Source organism: Platichthys flesus, chromosome 18 (genome assembly GCF_949316205.1).
Source record: "Platichthys flesus chromosome 18, fPlaFle2.1, whole genome shotgun sequence".
Taxonomy (NCBI): Eukaryota; Metazoa; Chordata; class Actinopteri; order Pleuronectiformes; family Pleuronectidae; genus Platichthys; species Platichthys flesus.
In genome coordinates, this window is record NC_084962.1 from 19,943,743 (window position 1) to 19,969,021 (window position 25,279).

Genomic DNA, 25,279 nt, shown 5'->3' on the forward strand with positions numbered 1-25,279 from the left:
TTCTATAGAGTCGGTCGTGTTGGGGTCGGGTCCTGTTCTCTGACAGCGGGTCAGAGAACAGATGTCCAACTCGTCTCATAGTGAAGATCATCGCTCATTAGCAACAGCAGCAGCCAGAGCAACGAACCTGTGATCGTGAAATCCACATCGTCCAAACTTTCTTTATTATGCAGCAACAAAGCTGAAAGTCAAGTCCAGTTCTCATCCCCAACAATAAATGGACTTTTAATCTGAAATCACGAGTGGATTCAATTGGCCGTCGGCAGGAGAGTGACAGAAAACCAGGAGGATTCTAAACATCACGCTCGGGCTGAGAGGGCTGCTCACGACACAAAGTTTGATTTCACTTTTTAATCGGATGTGGAATCCGATCTGACTCACGATTGGTCAGGTGCATGTACATGTATCTCTCTACTCCACCTCTGCTCGTTTATTTTTCTTTTATTCGAGAACCTCTCAGCTCCTGAGCTCTGAAACAGTTTATATATTTTTTTAGATTTCCCTCGCCTAACATCAAGTCACAGAAGCAATTTCCACTGAAAGACGATGTAAGGTGGCGAGTGAGAGAAACAGAAAAACCGCAGCAGCTCAGATAAAACACAAGTCGAGGAAAAAGTAATCTGACATAATTTATGCTCCCTGGCGTCTCTACCTCGATCCCACACGTGTAGTGTGTGTGTGTGTGGGGGGGGGGGGGGCAGATGACGGATGATAAGGCCACGGACTCGCCCGGTTTAATTTACCTTCTGAAAGAGCCGAGAGATGAGAGAAGAAGAAGGAAATAATGAAGATATCACACTTTGTGTTGCTGCTTTTGTTCCAGTTGTTACAGCAGAGAGACGTCACAACATAATAGCAGAGATGAAGTGAGAGAGAGAGAGAGAGAGAGAGAGAGAGAGAGAGAGAGAGAGAGAGAGAGAGAGAGAGAGAGAGAGAGAGAGAGAGAGAGAGAGAGAGAGAGAGAGAGAGAGAGAGAGAGAGAGAGAGAGAGAGAGAGAGAGAGAGAGAGAGAGAGAGAGAGAGAGAGAGAGAGAGAGAGAGAGAGAGAGGTCATTGTTCACATGGTGCTCATGAACAAGGAATAATGAAGAGGTGCACACACACACACACACAACCCCTCACACACACTCACACACACATAATGGGTAATTCATCAACTCACTGGATCACACATTAAGGTGAAGGGCTCAGTGCTGGGTTGTGGTTTATCAGAAGGAACACCAAATTGATTTGATGTGTTTTCCTGAAACTACACACAGTTGTCTCACACTCTCTCATTTGCACACGCACATAAACAGGAAACTGGGACCACAGGCCACACACCTCCGTCAAGGCCCCTCCCATTCGATCAAGCTGCTTGATCCAGATTCATGAATGTTTCCCTCGCTCCCACTGTGATAAAAGAAAATGATTCCAGTAGTTTTTGTGTTATCGTGCTAACACACAAATGCGACAACGACAACATCTACACCTCTGAGTAGTTTCTTCGCCAGTGTCCCATCCTGCCACCAAGTTGTGTTAGTGTCCACTCAGCAGTTTGTGAGTGATCCTGCTGACAAACACACAAACCAACGATCATCCTCTAACTTTACACACTCGTCTGCAATAAGTCACATATTTGAGGTTGTCCATTACCTGGAGAACATGTCCTCCCAGTGAAGATGATGATGATGAAGGATCGGCCTCTGGGGGCAGCGGTCAGGACTCCCTCTCCTCTTCATCGTTCACTGTTTACACTCCGACTTGATTCTTTTCTAAACACAAACACTGTTACTGTTTGTTGGTGTTTTAGCTCCACACTGAATTGTGGCTCATCTCTACCATCTGGCCAAACCCGCTCAAACCTGACTGGTCAGACTGGGAATGGAAACCAGAAGCTCCCCCCCCCCGAAAACTCCTGTCACTGGTCTTCAGATCCTGTTTCTTCACGTGAAGAATCCGTTTATGGAGATTCGTTGATTTAAGACGTCAGTGAACATTTTCCTAAGATGACGATAAAGTGGTACACACCGATATGTTGTGACGACTTCTGAGGGAGGGGGTGAGTTGGGTCAATCTGAGGGATTCAAACCATCAACACTTCTTAGTCCTGCAGGTTTTTACCTTCTCTTCCTGTCCTTCATTCACCCTCTCTCTCTTTCTCTCCTCACAGTTCTCTCTCTTTCTTTAGAGCGGCTGTCTTTTTCCAATGTGAGCTGTCAAAATGTACGCAATGTCCGTGACATCCGAGAGTGTGTGTGTGCGTGTGTCTTTTTGTGTGTGTGTGTGTGTGTGTGTGTGTGCAGGCTCCTGCTTTCTCATTATGATTCTAAAAGTATCAGTCTGTCTCGTCCGGATGAATTAATAGGTTCCTTGGTGGTTTGGCTCAACACACTCTCTTTCTCTCTCTACACACACACCCACATACACACAGAAGCAGACAGACACACACACACACACAGTCGCGGCCTTCTCAGCCCTTTTGTAAAATTTGTTTGCGTCTCATTTCGCTAGGAGCTCAGGAAAGGCTCCGTCCAAGGTCTATCCTACTTACACACACACAGACACACACACACCCACACACAGACACACACACACCCACACACAGACACACACACACCCACACACAGACACACACACACCCACACACAGACACACACACATCTTCCTAATGCACCGTGGCATCCTCTCAGTGCTTCTCACTACCGCTTACATGAACACAGACATTCAATTAATGAACCTGAGGCTTGAACCGCTGGACAAACACAGTGTGTGTGTGTTTCTGTGCGTGTGTGTGTGTGTGTGTGTGTCATCCCTCTTGTCTTTCCATACCATTTCTCTTCTTTACTCTTGTTTCCTTTTTCTTGACTCGTCTCTTCTCTCCTCTCATACCTCCTCCCTTCCTTCCTCTTCTTTTGCAATCTATTCTTTCCGTTCCCTCCCTCTCCCCCCCCCCCCTCTTGTTCTTCATGCTTCGCTGTTACAGCCACCAGAAGAACCAGCCACACACACACAGACACACACTCTGACAGAGTCTGACTCTCGGCCCTCTAATGGCCCCATTTAGACAATGTGTCGCATCAGCAAGTCGTACGGCTGAATAATGAGGAGAGAGGAGGAAGGAGGAGGAGGACGAGCGAGGAGGAAGATGAGGAGTGTCACTCGTTTCCTGCATCCCTCCATCCAAGCTGCTGCTCTGTCTGTTGCTCTGTTAGACACACCATCAGCGCCTTGACCCGGTGTGTGTGTGTGCGTTCATCCATCTCCACTACGAGTCAGTGTGGTCGTTTGGGAGATATATGACATCTGAGGCGTTTTGCTGAAGCTCCGTGTTGTGTTTATGATGAGAGAGAGAGTGAGAGTGAGAGAGAGAGAGAGAGAGAGAGAGAGAGAGAGACAGAGAGAGAGAGAGAGGTAATGCACTTTCTTTATATCTCTCGCCCACGAAGATACATCCTCTGTCTCTCTCATGCATTACACAAACACAGTGAAACACACACACACACACACACACACACACACTCCCTCTCCATCAACTGAAACACACAAACACACTCTCAAATGATAGCAACAAGCTCACACCCTCAAAGGATACACACTGCATGCACATGCACACGCACTCACACAAACACACACGCAGGTTTGTAGAGCTATCATTATTAGGACTTTGTATTGACTTCCATTGTGTGTAGCCAAAGAGTTTTTCGTGGTTTCCATGGTAACAGCGAATCAAAGGCTCTCGCTATTACACCTGAGGATTGTGGGTAATGCAGCACTTGTGTCTCCACCTGAAGTGATTCTGTGATTGTACCTTATGGGGACTTACTGTTTGTCCGCATAAGGAATTTGATTGTATACACAGATCCACACCACATGAGAAGGCTAATACCTGAATCACTCTGTATGCGTCTGTACCTTCTCACAAACGACAGACACACACTCACAGACAGAAAGTGCAGCTGTAGCCTTCTTATTTTTAAATCCGTCGCCACCTTGTGTTTTCCTCCGCCAGCTGTTCGGAGCCGAACGGGATTTATTTGCCGCGTTAACTTTTTATTTCTCACTTTATGACGTCTGTATTTTTTCTGGGGAGGTGTCGGGGGTTTCTGCAGAGACTCTCATGGATTAGCATATTAGAAGGGTCATACGCTGCTCGCGCCTTTAGGCTATCGGCTACAAACCGCATGTGTTTTACATTATCGGAGCCTGTTTTCCAAAAGCGCACCATCAATTCAGTTGTGGTTGATTTCCTCGCTTCAAGGCGGTCGTATTGATTTCTATTTATTCACTGTGGAAAGACGGTCGACCTGTGGAGACGGAGAAGCAGCTCAGCTTCATCCCATCCCAACCTTCACCTCTGTTTCTGTGTCTCTGGAAAGTGATGAATCTCTTCTGAACGAAAAAAAAGAGCATTTAAATGCAAGACACAACCTAGATACAAATACATATATACTGTATACAAAGATAAATACATGTATTGTGTTGCCTTGTATTCTCACAGCATCCAAAATGTCTTCAACGATGTTCAAACTCAGAAAAATCCACAATTTCATTTCATGTTATTTTGCTTTTTAGTCACAGAACCAGGAGAAGAAGAAGAAGTGTGAGATTCATCCTGTTAAAAAGGAAAAGAACAGGAAGTTAAACACCTCTCTGAATCCTCTTCAAGTAAAGTGACCTTTAAAAGCTCCCTGGATGCTTTTAGAATGTCCTCGCTGTGGACAACAACACTCAATACACAAACTTACACAGCTACACACACAGACACACACAAACACACATTTCCTTGGTGGATAATCACAGGTTAGAATCCGAGCACACAGTTGTCATCTGCTCTTGTGATTGAAGCAAAGAAAAATGCTCGTCAACAAAACCCGAGGGAACATTCTCACAGTTTCCATTTATCTATAAGTGTGTTTTTAATAAACTGAATCTCTGGCACGTCACTGATTGATCTAGATTATTGATTTATTGGCTGAAACCATTTTTTTTTAAATGTACAAATGAAGTATTATCAGTGAACTCAGTATCTTTGAAATGTTTGAAGTGAAATATGAGGAGACTGATGGAAGGTGACGGATTGATTGACAGATCTCGGAGGCGGAGTGGGAGGACATGCTGGACGGGTTCGACGAGCGGAGTTACCTGAGCGCTCGGCGCTGGAAGCCCGGCGACGACCCGTACACCCTGTACGCCTTCAACCAGAGGGAGAGCGAGCGCATCCCCAGCAACCGAGCCCTGAGGGACACCAGACACTACAGGTACTACACACACACACATACACACCCACACAAAGACGAAGGTTCATACACAACACGTGGTGGAAGAAAGTACTCAAGCGTCTTTCTTTGACATGTAAATGGTGGATGAGAGGTTGAAGGACTCTGGAGTGGTCGGAGCTGTGGGGACGTTCCAGACGCTCTCGGGACCCGAGAGGACGACGCAAACACATAATGAACATGAGACCAGAAGAAGAGCAGAAGGTTCAGAGGGTTGTTGGTCTGCAGCACTGCTCCTCAAACTTTAACCCTCAAACTAAAAAGACAGAAATATACTCAGGTAGTGCATTCACACCAGTGTACACAACACAACATAATATATCACATAACACACTATGCAAACATGTGACGAGTACACACAGATTCATCTATAACACAAAAGACATAAACACAAAAAAACACACATCTCTCTTTGCTCTTTTTGCTGTTTCTCGGTTTTAATCGTCGTGTAGGATGCAAATGGGTTTTGTGAAGATGTGACTCCCGTGTGGTGAAACGTGCACAACCTGTGACAGCGTGTTTAACTCGACCCCTGCTGGAATCTCTTTATTATGCGCACAGACACGCACAGACACACACAAACACACACGCACACAGTTACTCTGCAGCCGCTCTCTGGGCTCCTGATTAATCCCCTAATTTAGATTATGAAACCGAACACGTTTTCATGGAGAAACCACCAAATCACAATCCGTCTTGTCTGCTGAGAAATTAAATTAAAGACCAGAGCAGATAGAAATCCTCTCAGTGCAGAGAAGAGGCGTCGCAGGAAGATAAGCAGAACGCCGCTCTGACGGCCGCAGCCTCTTTACTCAGTCGCTCAGATAAAAACTTCCAGGCACTCGTGGAAAGCAGAGGTCCAGTGTAGCCGGGCTGAGATCACAAACACAGACACACACACACACACACGGTCAGCACTTTGATCTCCTCTCACGCCTTCTCCATTGTAGCGTTTATGTCTGGTGGGTTTTGATTTGTCAAAAGTTGGTTGAATAGCAGCCCAGATGTTTTTCACTCGATTACATCAGAGCGTTTCGATTGAACAGGTTCACACGTGTTTACAGAGGGAATTTCATTTTATGTTCCTGAATGTATTTCATGGTGTCATGTGAACTCCATATTCACAATTTGTTTGCTTCACGTTTTTGGACTGATGGAATTTCTTCCTCACATTACATTTCGAAAACACAGTCAGTCGGGGGTGTGTGTACCTAAACCTTAATTGCATCTAGCTCCTGCCTCCACCCAGTTGAATATTCATGCCTCAGGCCTTTTTGTTTAGACTTCAGACGGAAACATTCGAGCTGTGCGGTGCAGGAACTTATACATTTTTCCTTCCTCAAATTCAACCTGACACATTTGATATGCGTAGAAAGTTTGGGATCGTGACTGGAATTTAAATTTGGGTCGTGTGAAGTTGGGGGAAGTTTGTTCAGTTAACTTCTTCAAGTTTGTAGTGATTTCACAGAGAGTTGTGTGATTGTTACGCCTCCGAACCCTCGACACCAGCTGGAGGCCGAATGCTTTCAGGTTGTCCGTCCTGGTCTTGTGAATGGGATATCATTGGGACCCTGAGGATGCCTCCAGACAGTCCTTTCAGATTTGGCCAAAATGTTCAGTTAGACTCACGGATGACCTGTTCAGATTTGGGTGGGTAAAGGTCAAAGGTCAAGGTCGCTGTACGTAGACTGACATTGCTCTGGTTGTTTTCTATATTCTGTGGAAGCTAAATACAAACAGATCCAGCAGACTCCATTTCCCTTCCAGCCGCTGTGCTGTGATTATTACAGGTCACCCGGCTGCTCACGGTGACCCAGCTCTCCAACAGGAGGCTGCACGTGGGCGGCTGCTTGTTCCGACGCTGGGAACATGACAAAGTCCTGGAGTGGGGCTGCTGCAGCTGGTGGTGGTGATGAGCACAGGGGTGTCGGCACGTAGATCCCATCCTGCGTGTGCACGCTGGGATGTACGATGTTGACTCAACCCGAGCTGCTGCCTCTAACGTCTCGAGCTGAGCGTGAGTGTTTCTGCACGTCCATATGCGAACACGCTAATGTGCGTAAGTGTGCACGGAGTCGATCGCCTGCATCATCTGCTGTGTTTCCGGAGGAGGGAAATTTGCTGTTGAGCTGACATAAGGCGGCTCTGTGTGTGTATGTGTGTGTGTGTGTGTGTGTGTGTGAAACTGAGAAGTGTGTGTAGGAGGGGGACCAGGGATACGCTTACACATTAATCTGTTAGAAGTGAGGTAGGGGGCTGATAGTGCTCATTTATCTTGGATGGTATATGTGTGTGTGTGTGTGTGTGTGTGTGTGTGTGTGTGTGTGTGTTGTGTGTGTGTGTGTGAGAATGTGTGTGAGGGGGGGTTGCTGTTATGTGATTATCCGTTAACTTAGTTTCTATGTAGCTGTGGATCTGGAGTGCTTGGCAGGAAGAGCGATAGCAGGGGAGGGGCGGAGAAATGAGAAACAGCAGTGAGATCCTGAAGCCGCTGAGGTTTAGTTTTCTTCGAAACACCTTCTCCTCCGCTGCCGACTCACCGAGGGGCTTCCTACACTTTGGCCTCGTTCCTCGTCGGGAACATTCGGTGGAAATTTCAAGGTGTTGTGAGAGAAATTTGTAGGAAGAGCACAGGACGTGAGAGGAAGCTGCCGCGGCTGCAGGGAATTTGATAACACACAGAAATTGAGCAATTGAAATTGATGGTGTGGTGGAGGAGCATTTACCTCTGATGGCTGCTGCTCCTCCTCAAGCAGAAAACCATAAATACATGTGTGATGACATGTTGTGAGTCCGGATGAATATCACTGTTTGTGTGTTTTGTATCACATCACAAGCAATAATGTCTTCATCTGGAAACAAGCTTTTAAATTCACCAGTGTTACATTTTATCATTTCATATTTCGAAGTGTGTCATGTTTGACATTCTTGATTTCTTGATCCTTCAAACGCTTTTTCTAATTAACCATCTGTAGATATTCGTGTTATATTGTTATTTTAAGATGAACCTGGTTTTATTCAGCTGTAATGAGGCGCTGCTGAAAACAAAGCTTATTGCCTCATCTCACTTTAGAACTCTTTTGTTTTGCTTGACATAAAACAGCATCTGTTAGAAAAACAAAAGGTTATTTATAAGAAACACCTTGTAAATGGTTTAGAATGAGCTTGTGTTGTAAAAACAATCCAGAGCAACTCAAATGAAGAAAATCCAGGAGTTTTTGATTACCAGGCGATCTCTGGGTGATGCTCGAACACAAACACCTGAATCCAGAGCGGCTGGCAGGCTGCCGCTCTACTGCCGAGCTCCAGTGGAGAAGGCTCAGCATGTTTGGAGAACAGGCTCCGGGTCTGTTATTTTCCCAGCGGGATGACGATAACCTAAAGATTAGACAATCAAGCTTTTGACCTGGAGATGCTGAGCTGGATTCCCTGAAGCCTGCAGGCGAGAAGCAATCTGGAAATGTGGCAAGACTCAGAAGCACAGACAGCGGGAGACTGAGGCGTGTGCAGGTGTAACTTACACGTTGTTTTAGATGCTGTTAACAAATCCATTATTATCATATTTAGAGGAGAGATTTGTATCTGGACAGGAACGTTTAGATTATTGAATTCCAGTTATTTAAATGTGATTATATAACCTCTATCTGTGTGTATGTGGAACGTATATCTCTAGAACTGTTCATCAAATTGGCTTCACACTCGTCACGTGTGTTCTCAGTGGTCATGGGTTTGTGACACGTAATACGTCATTGAAATTAAAACGTGTTAGTTTGGATGCAGACTATAAACTGGACTGCATTTCCTTTCCTTTCTAGTTGTTTCATAGTCAGCCTCAGTCTGTGGAAAGTAGCAGAGACAGATTCCAGGTAATGTTTCCCCAGACGTGGCTCTGACATGTTTTTAAACCGTCTCTCTTTCCGTTCCCTTTTGAATTTGACAATAATCTTCAAACTGCAGCATGAAGACACCGGTGTTCTGGGTGAGAACGTGGGAATCGGAGAGGTGTGGGGAGCCTGCAGATTATCCAGGCTGTGACTGTCTCTACTCAGATGTGGAGGAGCGTGAGGGGAGCGGAGGCGAAGGGAAAGATGGAGAGATGAAGTGAGAGAGGGATGAGGAAAAGTCAAGAGGAGATTAGGAGGAAAGGAGGTGGAGGAGGAGGAAACGGGGGAGATGCCACAAGCTGCTGAGAAGAGCGATAATTGCCACATGCAGAGCTCGAGAAGCTGTTTGTGTGTGTGTCTGTGTGTGTGTGTGTGTGTGTGTGTGTGTGTGTAAAACACTCCACTCCAGTGCTCTGCTATTATCTCAGTGAACAATGGCACCTCCCTCCGTCTGCTCCCCGACAGACTGACAGTCTATAAGCCCGACAGCCGCTCCACCGCGGGGATTAGATCCAGCATGAAGACAAAGAGCCGATGGAGGACGAGAGGAAGCTCCACGCTCCGACACACTGGGTTGATATGGAAACAAGAACTGAGTACGACAAAAAGAAATGTGTTCTAATGCGAGACAACGGGAAAACAGAAGAAATGAGCTGTAGGTTAAAAGATAAATGGTGTGAGAGAAACAAGCTGAGAAAGAAAAGGACCGAGTGGAAGTTTGACGATGCTCTGATAAGAGAAACACGATCCTTCACAGCTCAGGGGAACACGCTTCATTACAATCCTTCAAATATACAAATATATTAATATTACATGTCATTTTTTTAGCTGACGCTTACACTCCACATTTACGAGGGGCCAATCAGGGGTTCAGGATCTTGCCAAAGAGACTTCGGGATGCAGGTGGGGAAGAGTGGGGATTGAACCAGCAAACGTCATGTTGGAGAACGCCCACTCTACCCCCTATAGATTGGGAAGGCGATTCTGAAAACTCAGTAGACTGCAGCCAGCGGATATCATGTCATCTTCACAACAGCGAATCAGTCTTAAAGTGTTTAAACTGTGTCTCAGGAGACAAGTGGATATAATTAATAATCTATCTCGATTCATAAATCTCACTTCAAAATAACACAATGTAACAACAGATGAGATTTATTGACTCATATATACGAAGGATGATGAAAAAGCAAAATGGAATTTGGATGAATGTGGATTTGTGGGAGTGGAACATGTGAAACCATCTGTCTGTGATTCCACGCTCGACTTATTCCCCAGATAAATGTCTCCAGTTTGACGTGGTGACATTGAAAGTGTGTAAATTATTCTGTCTCTCACACAACCCAGACAACACACCACTGCACACACACGTTTGTCAGTTTCTTTGTTGTGATGTGCGATGTGATGACGCTCCAGGGTTGTGTTGTCAGAATGGAGGCAGCCTCCTCGTCCATCCTCTGGGCCGGCGACTGATCGTCCTGCTGACCCAGTGATCACGACTGACTAACTAGATCACACAGTCATCCAGTAACCTAGCCCCTGTGTGTGTGTGTGTGTGTGTGTGTGTGTGTGTGTGTGTGTGTGTGTGTGTGTGTGTGTCTTATAAGTGTGACTGTGCGTGTTATGTGTGCACACTGGCGTCAGCGTCCTTTCACACTCAGTCAAGCACTTAGTCATGTTTCCATGAATCACAACACGCAGCTAAACATTCGTCAGTGCAGCAGCTTGTCCCCCCCCCCCGAGACAACACAACGAGGAACAAACCTCTGACGCTGAAGCAGTTTGATTTCCCCCCCGACGAGCTGGTTGATTGGATCAGAGTCTGGAATCAGAAGCAGACGGAGGAAACGCTGAACGTCCTCAGGGCCTTGATTTGATCTGTGTGACAGCCGGGAGGTGAACACACACATTTGACCTCTGAAGACTCTGAAGGAGCTGGAGCTGCTTTCAGAGCTGAGCTGAACTCCTGGAGGAGGTGTTTGTGTTTGTGTTGTGTTTGTGTTGTGTTGTGTGAACGCAAATGTCAGAGTGAGATCCCCGAGAGTAAAGTCTGCAGAACATTCCAGATCTCCATCTCTCACCTGAACAACGTGGAGGATTTGTTGCTGTGGTTGTAGTTGTTGGTCTGTAAACAGCTGGTGAGGAAGTTGCACAGTTCTGCAGCGACAACACAAACCTTAAACTCAGTTCAACAGACGCAGCGAGATCCCCTGATGCTGAATCCCGATCTCTCTGGTCCCAGTTCCTCCGTCAGATCCCTCAGTTTACACTGAATCTCACAAACAGCACCAACCTTGGCAGGAAGCTCTCTGTGAGGGGTGAAGAAATCCCCCCTTGGTGTATTGTGGGTAATCTGCTGATGTGGAACCTGAGCTCTGAAGCACCCCGGTGCTCTACACGAGCGCCGAGTGACAGTGACGCTAAGCGGCTTTACCGGCTGCTAGCATCTGAGCTAACCGCCCCGGCTCCCAGACGCCCCGGCGGCGTGTCGGAACCATCAGGGAGCAGACGGCCTCACAGCTGTATCTGCTCTGACACCTGATTAGATTTGTTTGGCTCTCGTTCCGCTTCACTGACGCTCGATTGACACAAAACATTTTTCTTTTGGTCTTTGCCGCTCTGGGTTCCTTCAGATTCCTGTTCTCTTTTGTGTTTTTGCTCTTTGTAAAGAGTTACAGGGAATCACGGCGTGAGAGAACAGAGCTTCTCCTTGAAACGCACTGAGACGCCGAGTGAACCTCTGATGTCTCATTGATTTCACCTCCTCAAAGCCACTTCAGTGGTGGAGGCGGGATGGAGAGGAAGAGGAAGAGGAGGCAGATTAGAGACAGAGTTCTAATCCCTCATATATATCGGGGCTGGATGGTGAAACTTAAAGAAGCCGTCCAACACAGAGCTGCTGCTTTGTGCTCGGCTGGGTCCACTGAGCCGTGAGCGGTTTGTGTGTCTCAGTAGAAACACACAAAGCTGACGGAGGAAAAGTGTCTTTAAAAGAAAAGTAAGGTCAACACAAAGTAGAGAGGCAGAGAAGCAAACCAATCAGAGTCAAGTAGAGGTAGACTCCGCCCACGTAGGTGATGACCACAGGACGTCAGACAGAATTCTTTATTTATCTAAATTACAAAGTGAAACAGAAACTAACAGATCAGATGAGAGTAACAAACAGGAAGCTTCAGACTCTCAGGAGAGAAACGTTTAAAGTAGTATGTTATGATTCCTGTTCGGGATTTAACGCAGATTGACTGAGGTTAAATTTGTAAACGTGTAAAATGAAAAATCAAACCTCATTAGGATCAACAGACCGAGTCCTCTGTCACTTTGCAGCATCACATGCACGATCGATACATGTTTACACTGTCATGCATCATGCCTCGGCTTGTACACGCATGGAACAGATCAATACTAAAAACACGTGAATTCAATGACACGCTGGGATGGATAATAATCATCATCATATTAAACTTAAGTCCCAGTTTAATGTGAGATTCCCACATCACCTACCATGACTGGGCTTTGAGAGGAGGCCGTGTGACGACGTGAGTGTGTGTGTGATTGTGTGTGTGTGTGATTGTGTGTGTGTGTGTCACGGAGGTTGTCATTGATTGGTCCGGTTGCACATTGATCCATCTTCATTGATTGGCTGGTGTTAAGTGCCTGTCAACCATTGTGTTCCCAAAGGAGACATCATTGTTACGTCAACTTCTTCTCATCTTCCTCTGCTCTGAGTGTGTGTGTGTGAGTGTGTGTTTGTGTGCTCCTCTCTCTCCTTCCTCTTCCTCCTCCTCCTCCTCCTCCTCTCCATTCCTTCTTTTCCATCTCTGCTCATTGTCTGGATTTAAATTGAGCCGTTGTCGGTCAATACTTCCTGATCCCTGCAGCCGTGTGTGTTTTTAAGGAATCTGAAAAGGTGGAGAGAGAAAAATCGATCTCATGAATCCAGTTTGTTGTCACCGACCTGTTTGTGTATCAATTTAATTGTAATTTCTTGAACAAACAACAGGCTGGTTTCAAAACGGAGCTTCGAACAAGTGGAGAGAGAATTTATCACAATAACTAAAATACATCACAACTATTATACATTTAATTCAAACAACATTCTTTACATTCTGAAAACTTATTAACCAACTTATTAAGGATTTCCTAAGAAACCCTCAGTGTTATAATAAAAGGTGAAAATAACCGGTGCTCTGCTGGACAGTGTTGAATCATTATCTCTTATCTTCATCTTTAATATTATTGTTTTTACTAGTGGCTCTGTTATCTCAGTGTGGCCTCAAAGGTTCTTCGGTGGAAACACACACACTAGACTTGTTCAGTGCAGGGTTAGTGTTGATGATCCTGCAAACAGCTGGATGTAACTTCACGCTGATGCCCTCCAACTCCTTATGCATGCACGCATACACACACACACACACAACACACACACAACACACACTCACTTAGTCTTGCACGCAATCCAGAAAATGCACAAAATTACACACAAACGTACCATCAGTCTCCCCTGCTGAGCTGTTGAGAATTACAAGTAAAACACTGCAGTAAACATCCACCTACACACACACACACACACACAGACACACACCCACACACACACACACACACATAAACACACACACACACAGACACATACACTGTTGAGAAGGGATTTTATTGCAGTTCTGAGCTGTCGAGCTTCTGTTCTCCGAGCAGCGTGATGCAGATTTCACTAATAACAACTTTCAGCTGAAGAAGCAAAAGGGAAAAGAAAAACAAACACACACACACACACACACACACACACACACACAATAATAGACAACATAGAATGAATGAGTTATCCAGAGTAACAGGATCAGATAAATAATTCACACATGAACAAGAGAGCGAGCAGGTAAACAAAGGGGGAAATGAACACAGGTGATGGAGCAGACGCCTGAAACAGCAAACTAATCAGATACTCGGAGGTGAAGTCGACATCACAAAGACAGACACACACACACACACACACACACACAGAGACACACACTCACGAGCTGCTTCACTTGGCTGTTCTGTAACGATTAGAGAATTTCAGCCTGAATTTGTTTCCTCCTTCCGGCTTTTGTCGAACAACTGCAATATGTTCCAGCTCAGCATGATGAAGTGCACAGAGAGCCGGCTGAACAGGCTCATATAGATCCTGACTTACACACTCACACACACACACAGACACACACAAGCCTTTTTGACGCCCTAAGCAGGATTAAATAACCCATTAAATTCCCAACTTTTGTGCAGCGCTCCATAATATATTCGTCATACTTGCTAAATTTTTCAGAGATCTCTTGAAATATTTTTGTGTGGCTCTCCTACATTTTGTTCTCGTTGTAATCCAGCTTTTGTGATTGTGAAAGTCCGTGAGGTGGTGGCCGGCTGTGGCTCAGGAGGTCGAGCGGGTCGTCCGTCAACCAGAAGGTCGGCCGTTCGATTTTCCCCTGATGGCTAAAATGGCTGCGTATAGAAGTGTGTGTTGTGACTTGTGTGAGCTGTGAGTGGTCAAAAGGACTGAAAGCTTTTTATATATACAGTCCATTAACATGTGGGGTGTGTTATTTACACATAGATACTACACACAGTGTGTATACCTGTAAACACACACAGACACAAATAAAACAAACAGAGCAGGAAGTGCAGAGAGCGAGTGTGTGTGTGTGTGTGTGTGTGTGTGTGGGGGGGGGGTATCCTTGTTCCGAGTGATTAATAACGACGGCTGAGAAATACCCAGAATGCAGATGGATCATCATGGCGTCTAGCGGCGGAGGTCGAGCGTTCATCAGCTCAAATCGAGCGTGGTGAAATGTATAGATGCTCCAGTCGAGTGAAACATGGCCTCACATTACATTACATTTAGCTGACTGGCTTTAAGTGGCTCGCTCGGGCGTGAAGACTTTGTCAAACACGAGTTATCACACACACACACACAGACACACACACAGACACACACACAGACACACACACACTGGGTTGTTTTGTGACATTTTCAACTTTCGAGTGTTGAGCCTGCGATTTTTGTATTTTCTATTTTTTTTTACTCTCCCGGCAGGAGAAGGTTCAGATCTCAGGTCAGCCCATACAAAGTGAGAGTGGGTAGTTTTGGGGTCAGAGGTCACAGAAACCAGAATATAAAATAGGAAAAGCATCGAGAACTGACAGGAAGGACAAAGGTGGGAGGATTTGTATTTAGTGAATTCAGGATATTTTTCTCTGCACAGCAGCTATAAAATACATTTCATTAAGTTTGGGGATTTAAAGTGGAAATATGTCTGCTGCTTGAAAACACGTAGATGCCGTAAACAGGATGTAAGATGAATAAATAAAAGTTTCTCTGTAAACACAAGGTTAAAAGACATCATGAAATATCTTTGCACTGTTGAATAACATATTTTCTTTATCGCTACAACGACCTAATTTTCCCACAGAGACCAATGAATTCACTGAAATCCTTATTAATCAGATTTCATCTAATCTCAGCAGATGAATTATCAGGTTCTAATGATGCATAACAACATCAGTTCAGTAACTTCATCAGTTATTTTTTAATGAGAGTTATAGATATCATTTTCCTTTTTAGTCAGAACTTGTTTACCTGGAAACAAAGTGAGGAATCATGAAGTGGTTTTGATCTCACAAGGAAATCAGCCTCACGACAGTTTAACACATGTTGTGAAACAAATGGCGTCTGCGGCTCAGGGTGTACAGCGGGTCGTACCTCGAGCAAGACGCTGAACCCCAAACTCCCCCTGAGAGCTGGGCGGACAGTGAGTGACAGACCAAGCTAGTTTTTGTGGATTATAAGACTTAAAAAACTCCATAAAATACAAATCATTTATAATATTTCTCTTGATTCAGGGGCTGCATCCTCCTGAGGACCCGATCTACTCGCTCTATGATGGTGTGGCCTACGTCAGTTTGTCCTACGGAGGATTTCCAACTTATCGTTAAATACTTTGCTGCTACTTTACGTACTTGTTTGTCACTGGAGTGGAAGGACGTATTTCTCCCCTGTGAAACGGGGCAGACTGATCTCTGGGCTGCTGAAGGATGCAGCGTCTGAACTGGGACACAGCTGTAGTCGGTTTACAGATCAGTGTCACCTCCGACCTCTGATAGCGACCTGGCATCCATCACCCAGACGCTGGTTTCTCCTCTCGACATTAAACTTTATACGTTGGCGAGGGAAGCTGAGAGTCGACTGTTCATCATCCAGCGAGAGAGGAGAGATTAGGGAGGAGAAGAAAAAGGAATAAAATAAAACTGAAAGCAAATGAGCCAGGATCAGTGAAACGGAGGTGATCATAATAATAACACCATTCCCTCCACATCACAGTCTGCTATAAATTCATGGATTGTAATTTTCTGAATTGGACGGGAAGGGGAACCGGATGCCTGGGAGAGATGGAAAGAGAGAGAGAGAGAGAGAGAGAGGAGGAGTAATAAAAGTTTAATGGAGGGAGGAGACACAGAGAGAAGGACGGAGGAAAAGAAAGGAAAAGAGAGAGAGAGAGAGAGAGTGAGAGAGATGGATATGGTGATCGCCAGGCATGACAGCCTCATCAGACAGCCATGTGTGTGAGGGAGAGAGAGAGAGGTGGATGGAAGACGAAGAGAGAGAGGAAATTGTTCTGTCAGGGTGTGTGTGGGGGGGGGGGGTTGTATCATTATCTAGTGAGGCCCTGTGCTGCTGCTCGTCGTCTCCGGTCTCATCTGCTCTGCTGTCCAGCCGTCTAATGGAACAGTCCATGCAAATATCTCGGGTTAATAGAGCGAGGGACAGCGGAGGAGAGGAGAGGAGGAGGAGAGGAGGGGAGGAGGAGGAGGAGGAGGAGAAGGAGGAGGAGGAGGAGGGCGACTCAGTCTTTCCTCAGCTACCTCGTTCAGGCGACACGTTGCCCTGCTGGATGAACTGTAAAATAAAAAACTTCAGTTAAAAGCAGTATCATGAACTTTTCGAGTTAGTCTCCTTATGTGTGTTTTATAAATCTGTGTGTATTTGTGTTTGTGGCTCATCTCCTTCACACTCGACTTGTGTCTTGTTCACGTTTCGAGGAAGTGCAGTTTAAAATCTTGTGCGATCAGGAGACACCATACGTTCAATATTAATAAATAACTGGCTCTGTAGCAGTTGAGCAATAAAAACGGTCCCCTCTGATCATTTGGATGATTTGATCAATTTTTAATCACCATGTCAAATATGACACAAATATTCACAGATGCTGAACATTCATAGAATCACTTCCTCTTCAGCGATATGTCCACAAAGTGAAAGCAATATTAATAAACTGTGACTCAACAGGCTCCTGCTGCCGTGTTCACATGTGAACCTCAACGTCCGTGCGTCTGCAAACAGCTGAGGGATCAGTTTCCTCACAATGATCTGATTTACAATTACACCAGGGTGTCATGTCTGATATGACAGAGATGGATTCCTGTTTGAAATGCAGCACCGAGCACCTGCTGGAGGCCGAGTGCAGCTGTCAGAGTCGTGTCTGGACCCGGCAGCAAGACGGCTATTTCAAGATGCACAGGGCCTTCTGTCTGTGAGTGTGTGTGTGTCTATGTGTGTGTGTGTGTGTGTGTGTCCGTGTGTGTGTGTGTGTGCTGGTTCTATTTGAGGGGGTGACAGCATGTCTTGTGGAAAGAAGAGAATCTGTTTTCTCTGCCAGCAGAACGTGACCCAGTCTGTCTCTGCACCCGTCCAACACACTCTCCCTCTCTCTCTCTCTCTCTCTCTCTCTCTCTCTCCTCTCTCTCTCTCTCTCTCTCTCTCTCTCTCTCTCTCTCTCTCTCTCTCTGTTTCCTGCCCTCACGCTCGTTTTGCTCTTCACTGTGACGGACGGGAGAAGCTTCTCTTCATCTCGATCACTTTCTCTAAACGTTTCCTGGATCTGATTTAACGTTCAGAATCGACGGCTTCACTTAGGTTGATGAATATTAAATGCACAACGTGTCAACACTTCACTGGGCCCCTAACGAGACAAAGCTCAGGGATGAAGCTGATGTTTACGAAATAATCTTAATGATTGTGTCGCAGCTTGATCTTGTAATATATCCTAATATATAACCGGCTGCGATGGAATACTGAGCAAAACCGTGATTTTAATCAGAGCGAGCTGAAGCGTCCTCGTACGGCTATGAGAAAAAATCTGTGAGATCGTTTTCTACATACGAGGCGTGAGGGAGAAAAGCTCCTGGTGAACTTTGACTCATCGAATGATTCACACTTTATCTCCTGCACTGACGAGCTGCTTGTGATTCATCAGCCATCGAATGGTTATATATCTTCTCAATATGACATTTACAATAATCCCTGATCGTTGCATCTTGACATTTAGACTCCTCAGCGGTGCAGACCAGTGTGTGTCTGTGAGTGTGTGTCTGTGTGCGTCTGTGTGGCTGCGTTGTCAGTGGCTAACTGAGCATCGATCTGCCCCCCCGGTGACAGAGGCTTCGACCTCTGCTCGCTCAGGGCTGCACATCGTTAATTCCCTCTAATCAAGTCCACCACTGTGATAAAGTGGACGTGGTGGAGAGTCAGAAACCAGCAGATTATGAGTTAATGCTCGTTTCCTCGAATCTTCAGCCGATTAGAAACCTTCTTGTTTTCCGCCTGAACGCGATTCATGTTTAAATCTGGTGATGAAAAGCTGCTGGGCCACAGAGGAGCATGAAATGTTGATGAAATCTGAGCGTTTGGACAAAAACATGTTGGAGAATCTTCAGACACATCCGAGCGTCTCGGGACAGAAAGTCTCCTGAAGACGTGTTGATGTGTTTACTCAATCCACAGAACACGTGTTGATGTGTTGACTCAATCCACAGAACACGTGTTGATTTGTTTACTCAATCCACAGAACACGTGTTGATGTGTTTACTCAATCCACAGAACACGTGTTGATGTGTTGACTCAATCCACAGAACACGTGTTGATGTGTTGACTCAATCCACAGAACACGTGTTGATGTTTTTACTCAATCCACAGAACACGTGTTGATGTGTTTACTCAATCCACAGAACACGTGTTGATGTGTTGACTCAATCCACAGAACACGTGTTGATGTGTTGACTCAATCCACAGAACACGTGTTGATTTGTTTACTCAATCCACAGAACACGTGTTGATGTGTCACACTCAGTTTGTTGACATTTAAAATCTTAGAAGAGAGAAACTCCTTCAGAAACCGACACGTTTCCATATTATTCACTTTACTGCCTCCACAGAGGAGGTTATGTTTTCACCCCCCGTCCCTGTGTCTGTTTGTAATCAACATTAAGAAAAAGCTACTGAATGGATTTCAAATTATTTATTGATAGTTTCCTTTTTATTGGGATTTTAAGTGCAATTTTATAACACCTCTTTTATTGCATCTGTGCTTTAAGGCGTCATAAAACCAAAGCTGTCTTAACTCAGAACCTCTGATAACTGTGATTTAAATAATGTGTTAAAGCTACGTTTTGATGTGATTGTAGATGTTCTCAGTGATATTGTTTTTAAATCATCTGTTAAAGCCTCGTCTCGGATGATGAACACACATAAAGCAGCAGCTTCACAAAAGACTCCGTTCTCCATCGAGCTGCCTGATTTAATTCATGGGTTAAAGAATAAAAGGTGGTAGAGCTGAGCAGGCGAAAGGAAGCGTCCCTCACACCCACAGACGCAGAACAGACCTGGTATTAATCTGCAGGCAGAGCCAATGGAGACGCTCCTGGGAGGCTATTAGCTTCAGGACTATTCAGCGCTCCATTTGGATTAGGCTGCAGCGGGACGGGGATTAAACGAACTCTGCTGCCACGTTACAATGGATCCATCCGCCCTCTCTGAACCGCTGGGTCACCTCTGCTGCTGCCGCCTCTCACAGCTCAAGGTACCTGACTCGTTTTTAAGAGACTCCCCGAGCAGCTTGAAGAAGAGATCTACATGATAGGGTGCAGATCTGGTTAATGACGCGAATATTCTGAATCAAAATATGTTTTTCACAATAAAAGTTATTGTGCCTTTCTAGTTCATATGTGAACCAGATTCACACATGGAGGAAAGAGTTTGAGTTTCATGGAGTTTAACATGTAAGGGAAATGACCTGATCGTAACTAAACAGTAATCAGAGACTCTATCTTAAAACTTTGTGTTTTTCTGAAACTTACTTTACTGAATCTTCCTAGTTAATAGGATCATTTTGATCAGATTTCAGGTATGAATCAAATCCCATAGTAAAGTCTCCACTCTAAACAGGTCTGTTAATTCAATGTGCTCCACATAAAAGTTGTCAAAAAAAAATTCTACATGAAAATTAGTTTGTGCTGCTGAGGCAAAATCTAAAATTATTATATTTAGTTTTTGTTCAGACGCTTGAAAACCAGATTTTAGATTAGTTAAATCTTTTAATATTCAGGAACTGTCAAATAATAATAACTCCGGCTGCTAGATGATAATAGCTTTATCATTATTAACACATGCAGCGTTGTAAATCATCTAAAGCCTGAGTCTCTGCTGTGATTCCAGTGCTGCAGCTCCAACCTGCTCATATTCACAGCAGAGGACACACACAGCGGTATTAAGGTTTTTTATCCAGCGGTCATCGGTGCTTGTGTGCTGACTGAATCATTTTCTTTTTAAGCCAGTGCGCATACATTATGGAACAGAGCCACGCACAGGGCCGAAGGTTATTTATTCACACGGTACAGTAAGAGTAGCATTTACATTTAGAGTATTCCAGGCTCCAGATGAGTTTATTTGTGTTGCTGCAGCGAACGACCTTAAACACAAGGACGCAGAGACGGAGAGCAGCCATGAAACAATTAGTTTGAGATGAGGAGACAAAGAATGAAACTAAAAGTTCAGTTTTCAGCATCACAGGGAGAAACAGAGAGAGAGAGAGAATACAGAATGAAAAGCAAATGTGGCATAAAACAAGAAAGGGAATGTGAGAGCAGCCGGGATGAGAAGCCAGCGTCGCATCAAAGTGAAGGTTCGGATCCTCGTTTCCTGTCCCGGCTTCAGAGGCCAGAGCCACGAACAGGAAGTGAGAAACGCCACACGTCTGCCTGAAGCCACCAATCAGCCAGAAACATGTCATCACTGCTTTATGGCTGCGAACAGACGGAGGCTTGTTAGAGGGAAAAGGTCAAGTCACTGTTTCTTAACCAAAAGAAAATCCTCTACTGAAGGAGAGTGGATCATGAAGAGAGTGGATCCTCATGAGAGTGGATCCTATAGTTCCCCTTCCTTCTCTGTCTCGACAAAGTTGTTTGTAACCACCGTCACACAATCAACAATAATCGTCACACAATGATCGATACTTTTCTTAAATGAGTAAAATCTCTCTTCATAGCTGGAAACATACAGAGACTCACAGACACACACACACACCCCTAACCATAACACACAAAGACTAAGCCTCAGACAAATTTCATGTTTTGTGCACACAGTGCGTTGACCTGGTCACAACACAGTTTTGTTTGGTCTCGTGGGTCATGATAATCCCACTCCCAGCCTCTATGTTGCCTTTGAGCAAGGCATTCAACCTCCAGCCGATCCAATAGTGCAAGGGAGTCACCACAGGCCTTCATTGGAAACCAAACTGGAATTATTCCCCGTTGAAATTAGTGCCTGACTGCAGAACACAACATAAAGTACCACAACTCTCCCACAGTGTTATATACACATTCATGCAACACCGCTGTTCTCCTTGTGTGTGTCTGTGTGTGTGTCTGTGTGTGTGTGTCTCAGACTGTTCACCTCCCACCGCCTCACTCCTCTTGTCTGCACTTCAGACAGCGATCGCTCTAACTGATCCACACCCCCGAATAAATGACAGTGATTTCCCTTCTCACATCTACACTGTATTCATCCCTGCAGCAGACAGCGTGCCCCCAAGCATGCAACACAATGAGATGACACACACACACATACATGCACACACACACACACACACACTCAGCCGAGAAATAATGTCTTCCTGTCCCGCGGACGAGGTATTGATTGTGGCGCCTCCAAGCACAGAGTTTCAATTTACACATTTAGGGTTTGACAGCAGCCGTGTCGGCCGCTGGATTGTTGTTAACAGAGAAACACTCGTAACTTACAACACAAACGGCTCGACAGGAAATAAGAGCCGCCCAACACTTAGCTGGGTCTCACCGAGGAGATGAATAATGAGGAGGGAGAGATGTGTTTGTTTGCTTGAGAGCAGGTTGATTCAATTAGAGCGTGTTTACATCACCGAGCCACAGTGTCATGAGCAGAAATGTAGATTCTCAGTCTGTCGTCTGGAGGCTGAAGAGTCTACAACACACCGGCCATTTGTATTTGTGTGGGATGATTTGCTCTTCTCAGCTGAGTGTGTGTGTGTGTGTGTGTGTATGTGTGTGTGTGTGTCTGTGGGTTCGGTTTATTTACGATTGTGCGTCGCTGTGAGATGTCTTAGTAAAACTCATCTCAAGAGTCACTGGAAATTGAGCAACAAAAAATGAAGTAATGAATTCTCTGGACTATTTTCCTTAATGACATCCATCAACGCTGAACCCATTATAAGGTGCCTTTTAAGTGGTTTACACACACACACACACACACACACACACACACACACACACACAGATAGAGAGAGAACAAGAGGAAGACAGTTAATAGTGAAGTAATGAAGAGTTACGACATAAACTCCTTATAAGCCTCTCATCGTTCATAAATCACTTAGAAAACCAATTTCATACCAAAGCTGGGAAGAAGAGAGAAGAGGAGGAGGAGGAGGAGGAGGAGGAGGAGGAGGAGGAGGAGGAGGAGGGAAGAGGGGAAGAAAAGGACCAGAAATGAACCGACACTGGAGCGGGAGGAAGGAAAGACGACTTGGTTTGAGGGGTTGAGTTTGAAAAAGTGAGAGAGAAACAGAAAGAGGCTCAGGTGTTTATAAATCAGCTCAATATGCAGCTTTGCAACCGCAAAAGGAACACTGTGCTTTTACTTTGAAGGCAACTTGCTCAATAGGAAGTGATCAGTCTGCCCCCAATGACCACTACAGACCAATGTTTATTCCAATTTGTATTAATATTATACAAGTCAAGTGTCCAAATGGCACCAAATTCCAATCTGCACTTCCTTTGGCCCTCAACACACACGCTGAGTGTGAAGCTGATGAGATGAAAGCTTCTCATGATACATCACATTCAGACAGACAGAGATTTCTGGGCCGCGGCCTTCATTTTAAACTCCTCCACAAATCACTGAGCACATTCCTCCAGACACACCCTTCCTCTCTTGAAATATCAGTTGTGGGTTGAATCCGTATCGGAGCATCTGTTTAGTTTTCTTTTGCCTCCTCCTCTGGGTCAGGGATTGCGGAGGCTGCTCTGTAAATTATTAATGAAAACTCCGATGGTGTTGCGGATGCCAGCTCTGAAGCCTACTCCAGCTTTGCAGTGTGGTGACTCATTATTTCTCCCTTGTATCCACAGATAAGCATTGTAAATTGGACAGTAAATCTGGGAGGAACACAGGCTGTGTTTGTTTTGTGTGAACACGCCACATGAGTCACGATCGCTGCCCTGGACGCGACGCCAGGTCGACTGAGTTCCTCTAGAAAACTGAGCGGAGCAAAGACTTCCTCAAATTACTTTTTGCTTTATGACACGCGTCACCGACTCAGGGAATTACAGCGGGAGCTCTTTTCTCTCCTCCAGGTAAAGTTACAATAAAATTATAATTAAAATTGTTGATGCAAAACAATGTGAAGCCTCCGTGTGTCGGCCAGTTTAATGATCGCTCCACAGTGACCACATCTACTGGACCCACAGAGGCAGCTGGACTTGAACTTATCTGACAAAACCAAACCAGCTTCCAGTCGTGATAATATTCATTCTTAAAGATACACAACATGTTCTGCTCTGGTTCAGATTCCTACATTTAAGCTTAATAAGGTTTACATCCCTTTCCTCCAATGCTGCAGCTCCTCTGTTCAGGAGGCCCCTCCCTACCAAGTCCAGTCTGCTCTGATTGGCCAGTTGGCTCACTGTGTTGTGATTGGTCCACCGTGTCAGTGCACGTAGGAAACCCACGTTGACCCCCGCTCTGGAGGGGGGGTCAACGTGGCCTTTGGAGGATTCGTAGAGCGGCTCCTCTGAATTTAAACACAGCCGATTTATCCGGCTTTGTTAGGGGGCGTGTCCCACTAGCTGCTATCGTGATGTCATCAAGATGCGTCTGTATAAACCAGACCTTGAATAGTTCTCTCAGGAGCTTCGGTGTTTCCTGGAGCTCACCACTGACTTCACCTTCACAGAAAAACCTTTAAAACCCACTAGAGAAAACATCACGTCTCCTTATAATGACTTTGACAAGTGAACTATTAAAAACGTTCCCAAGGAAAATCCTGTTTGTACCAGATGTTCCCCGAGTGAGATGGAGTGAAAGATCTGAACCTAATATTCAGATTTGTCTGTAAAAAAAACCTGCAGCAGAAGGATTCTTCCATTTCCTCCCTCATTAACACGATGGGTCTGTAGCTCAGGGTTAAACACGACAGCCGAGCGTTTATTACAACGTTTAGCAAACAGACTCGAGTCGATGCTCTTAATGGGAGCAGAGGAGGAGGAGGAGTGGAAACAGGAAATGTTGCTGAACTGGGGTGAAATATTGTTCTAATGCACCTCCCGTCGTGTGAATTAAATTTCCATTTAGGCATGAATAGAGTCAAAACTAATCTAATTTAATCTGCCCTCTCCTCTCATTTCCCCCGCTGTCTCTTCTCATCGCCACCGCTCCTCTCTCTGCTTTCATATCCTCCTCTCCTCGGCTTTTATCTCCTCTACACTCTTCACCTCTCTCCCCGGCTTTCATCTCCTTTTCTCTCCTTCCCTCCGCTGTCTCCTCAGCTACTCCACTGGTTTTTACCTCAACGGGGGTTTATTAATGAAGCAGGGGTTTATATATAGAGTGAGAAAGAGGGGAAGGCAGTGGCAAAGATAAGAAAAAGAGCGAGAGAGGGGGATAAGGCAGAGATGGAGGATGAGACAGGAAGGGCGAGAGAGGTAGGAAATGAGTGAGGCAGATGGAGAGAGGGGAGGAGAGGTGGCCGTTGGGTTTTTATAATTGGCTGCCTGTGACTCAGAGAGGATGAGTACAGTATCCCTCTACAC

General features: G+C 45.3%; 1 protein-coding gene across 1 annotated transcript in view; it reads left to right on the forward strand.

Moving 5' to 3' along the window:
* Positions 1-25,279, forward strand: part of galnt14 (UDP-N-acetyl-alpha-D-galactosamine:polypeptide N-acetylgalactosaminyltransferase 14 (GalNAc-T14)) — a 91,535-nt gene that overhangs the window by 11,827 nt on the left and 54,429 nt on the right. The window contains exon 2 of the mRNA XM_062412022.1: positions 5,071-5,240. Within this exon, the coding sequence (XP_062268006.1) occupies positions 5,071-5,240 (170 nt within the window). The remainder of the gene's footprint in view (positions 1-5,070; positions 5,241-25,279) is intronic.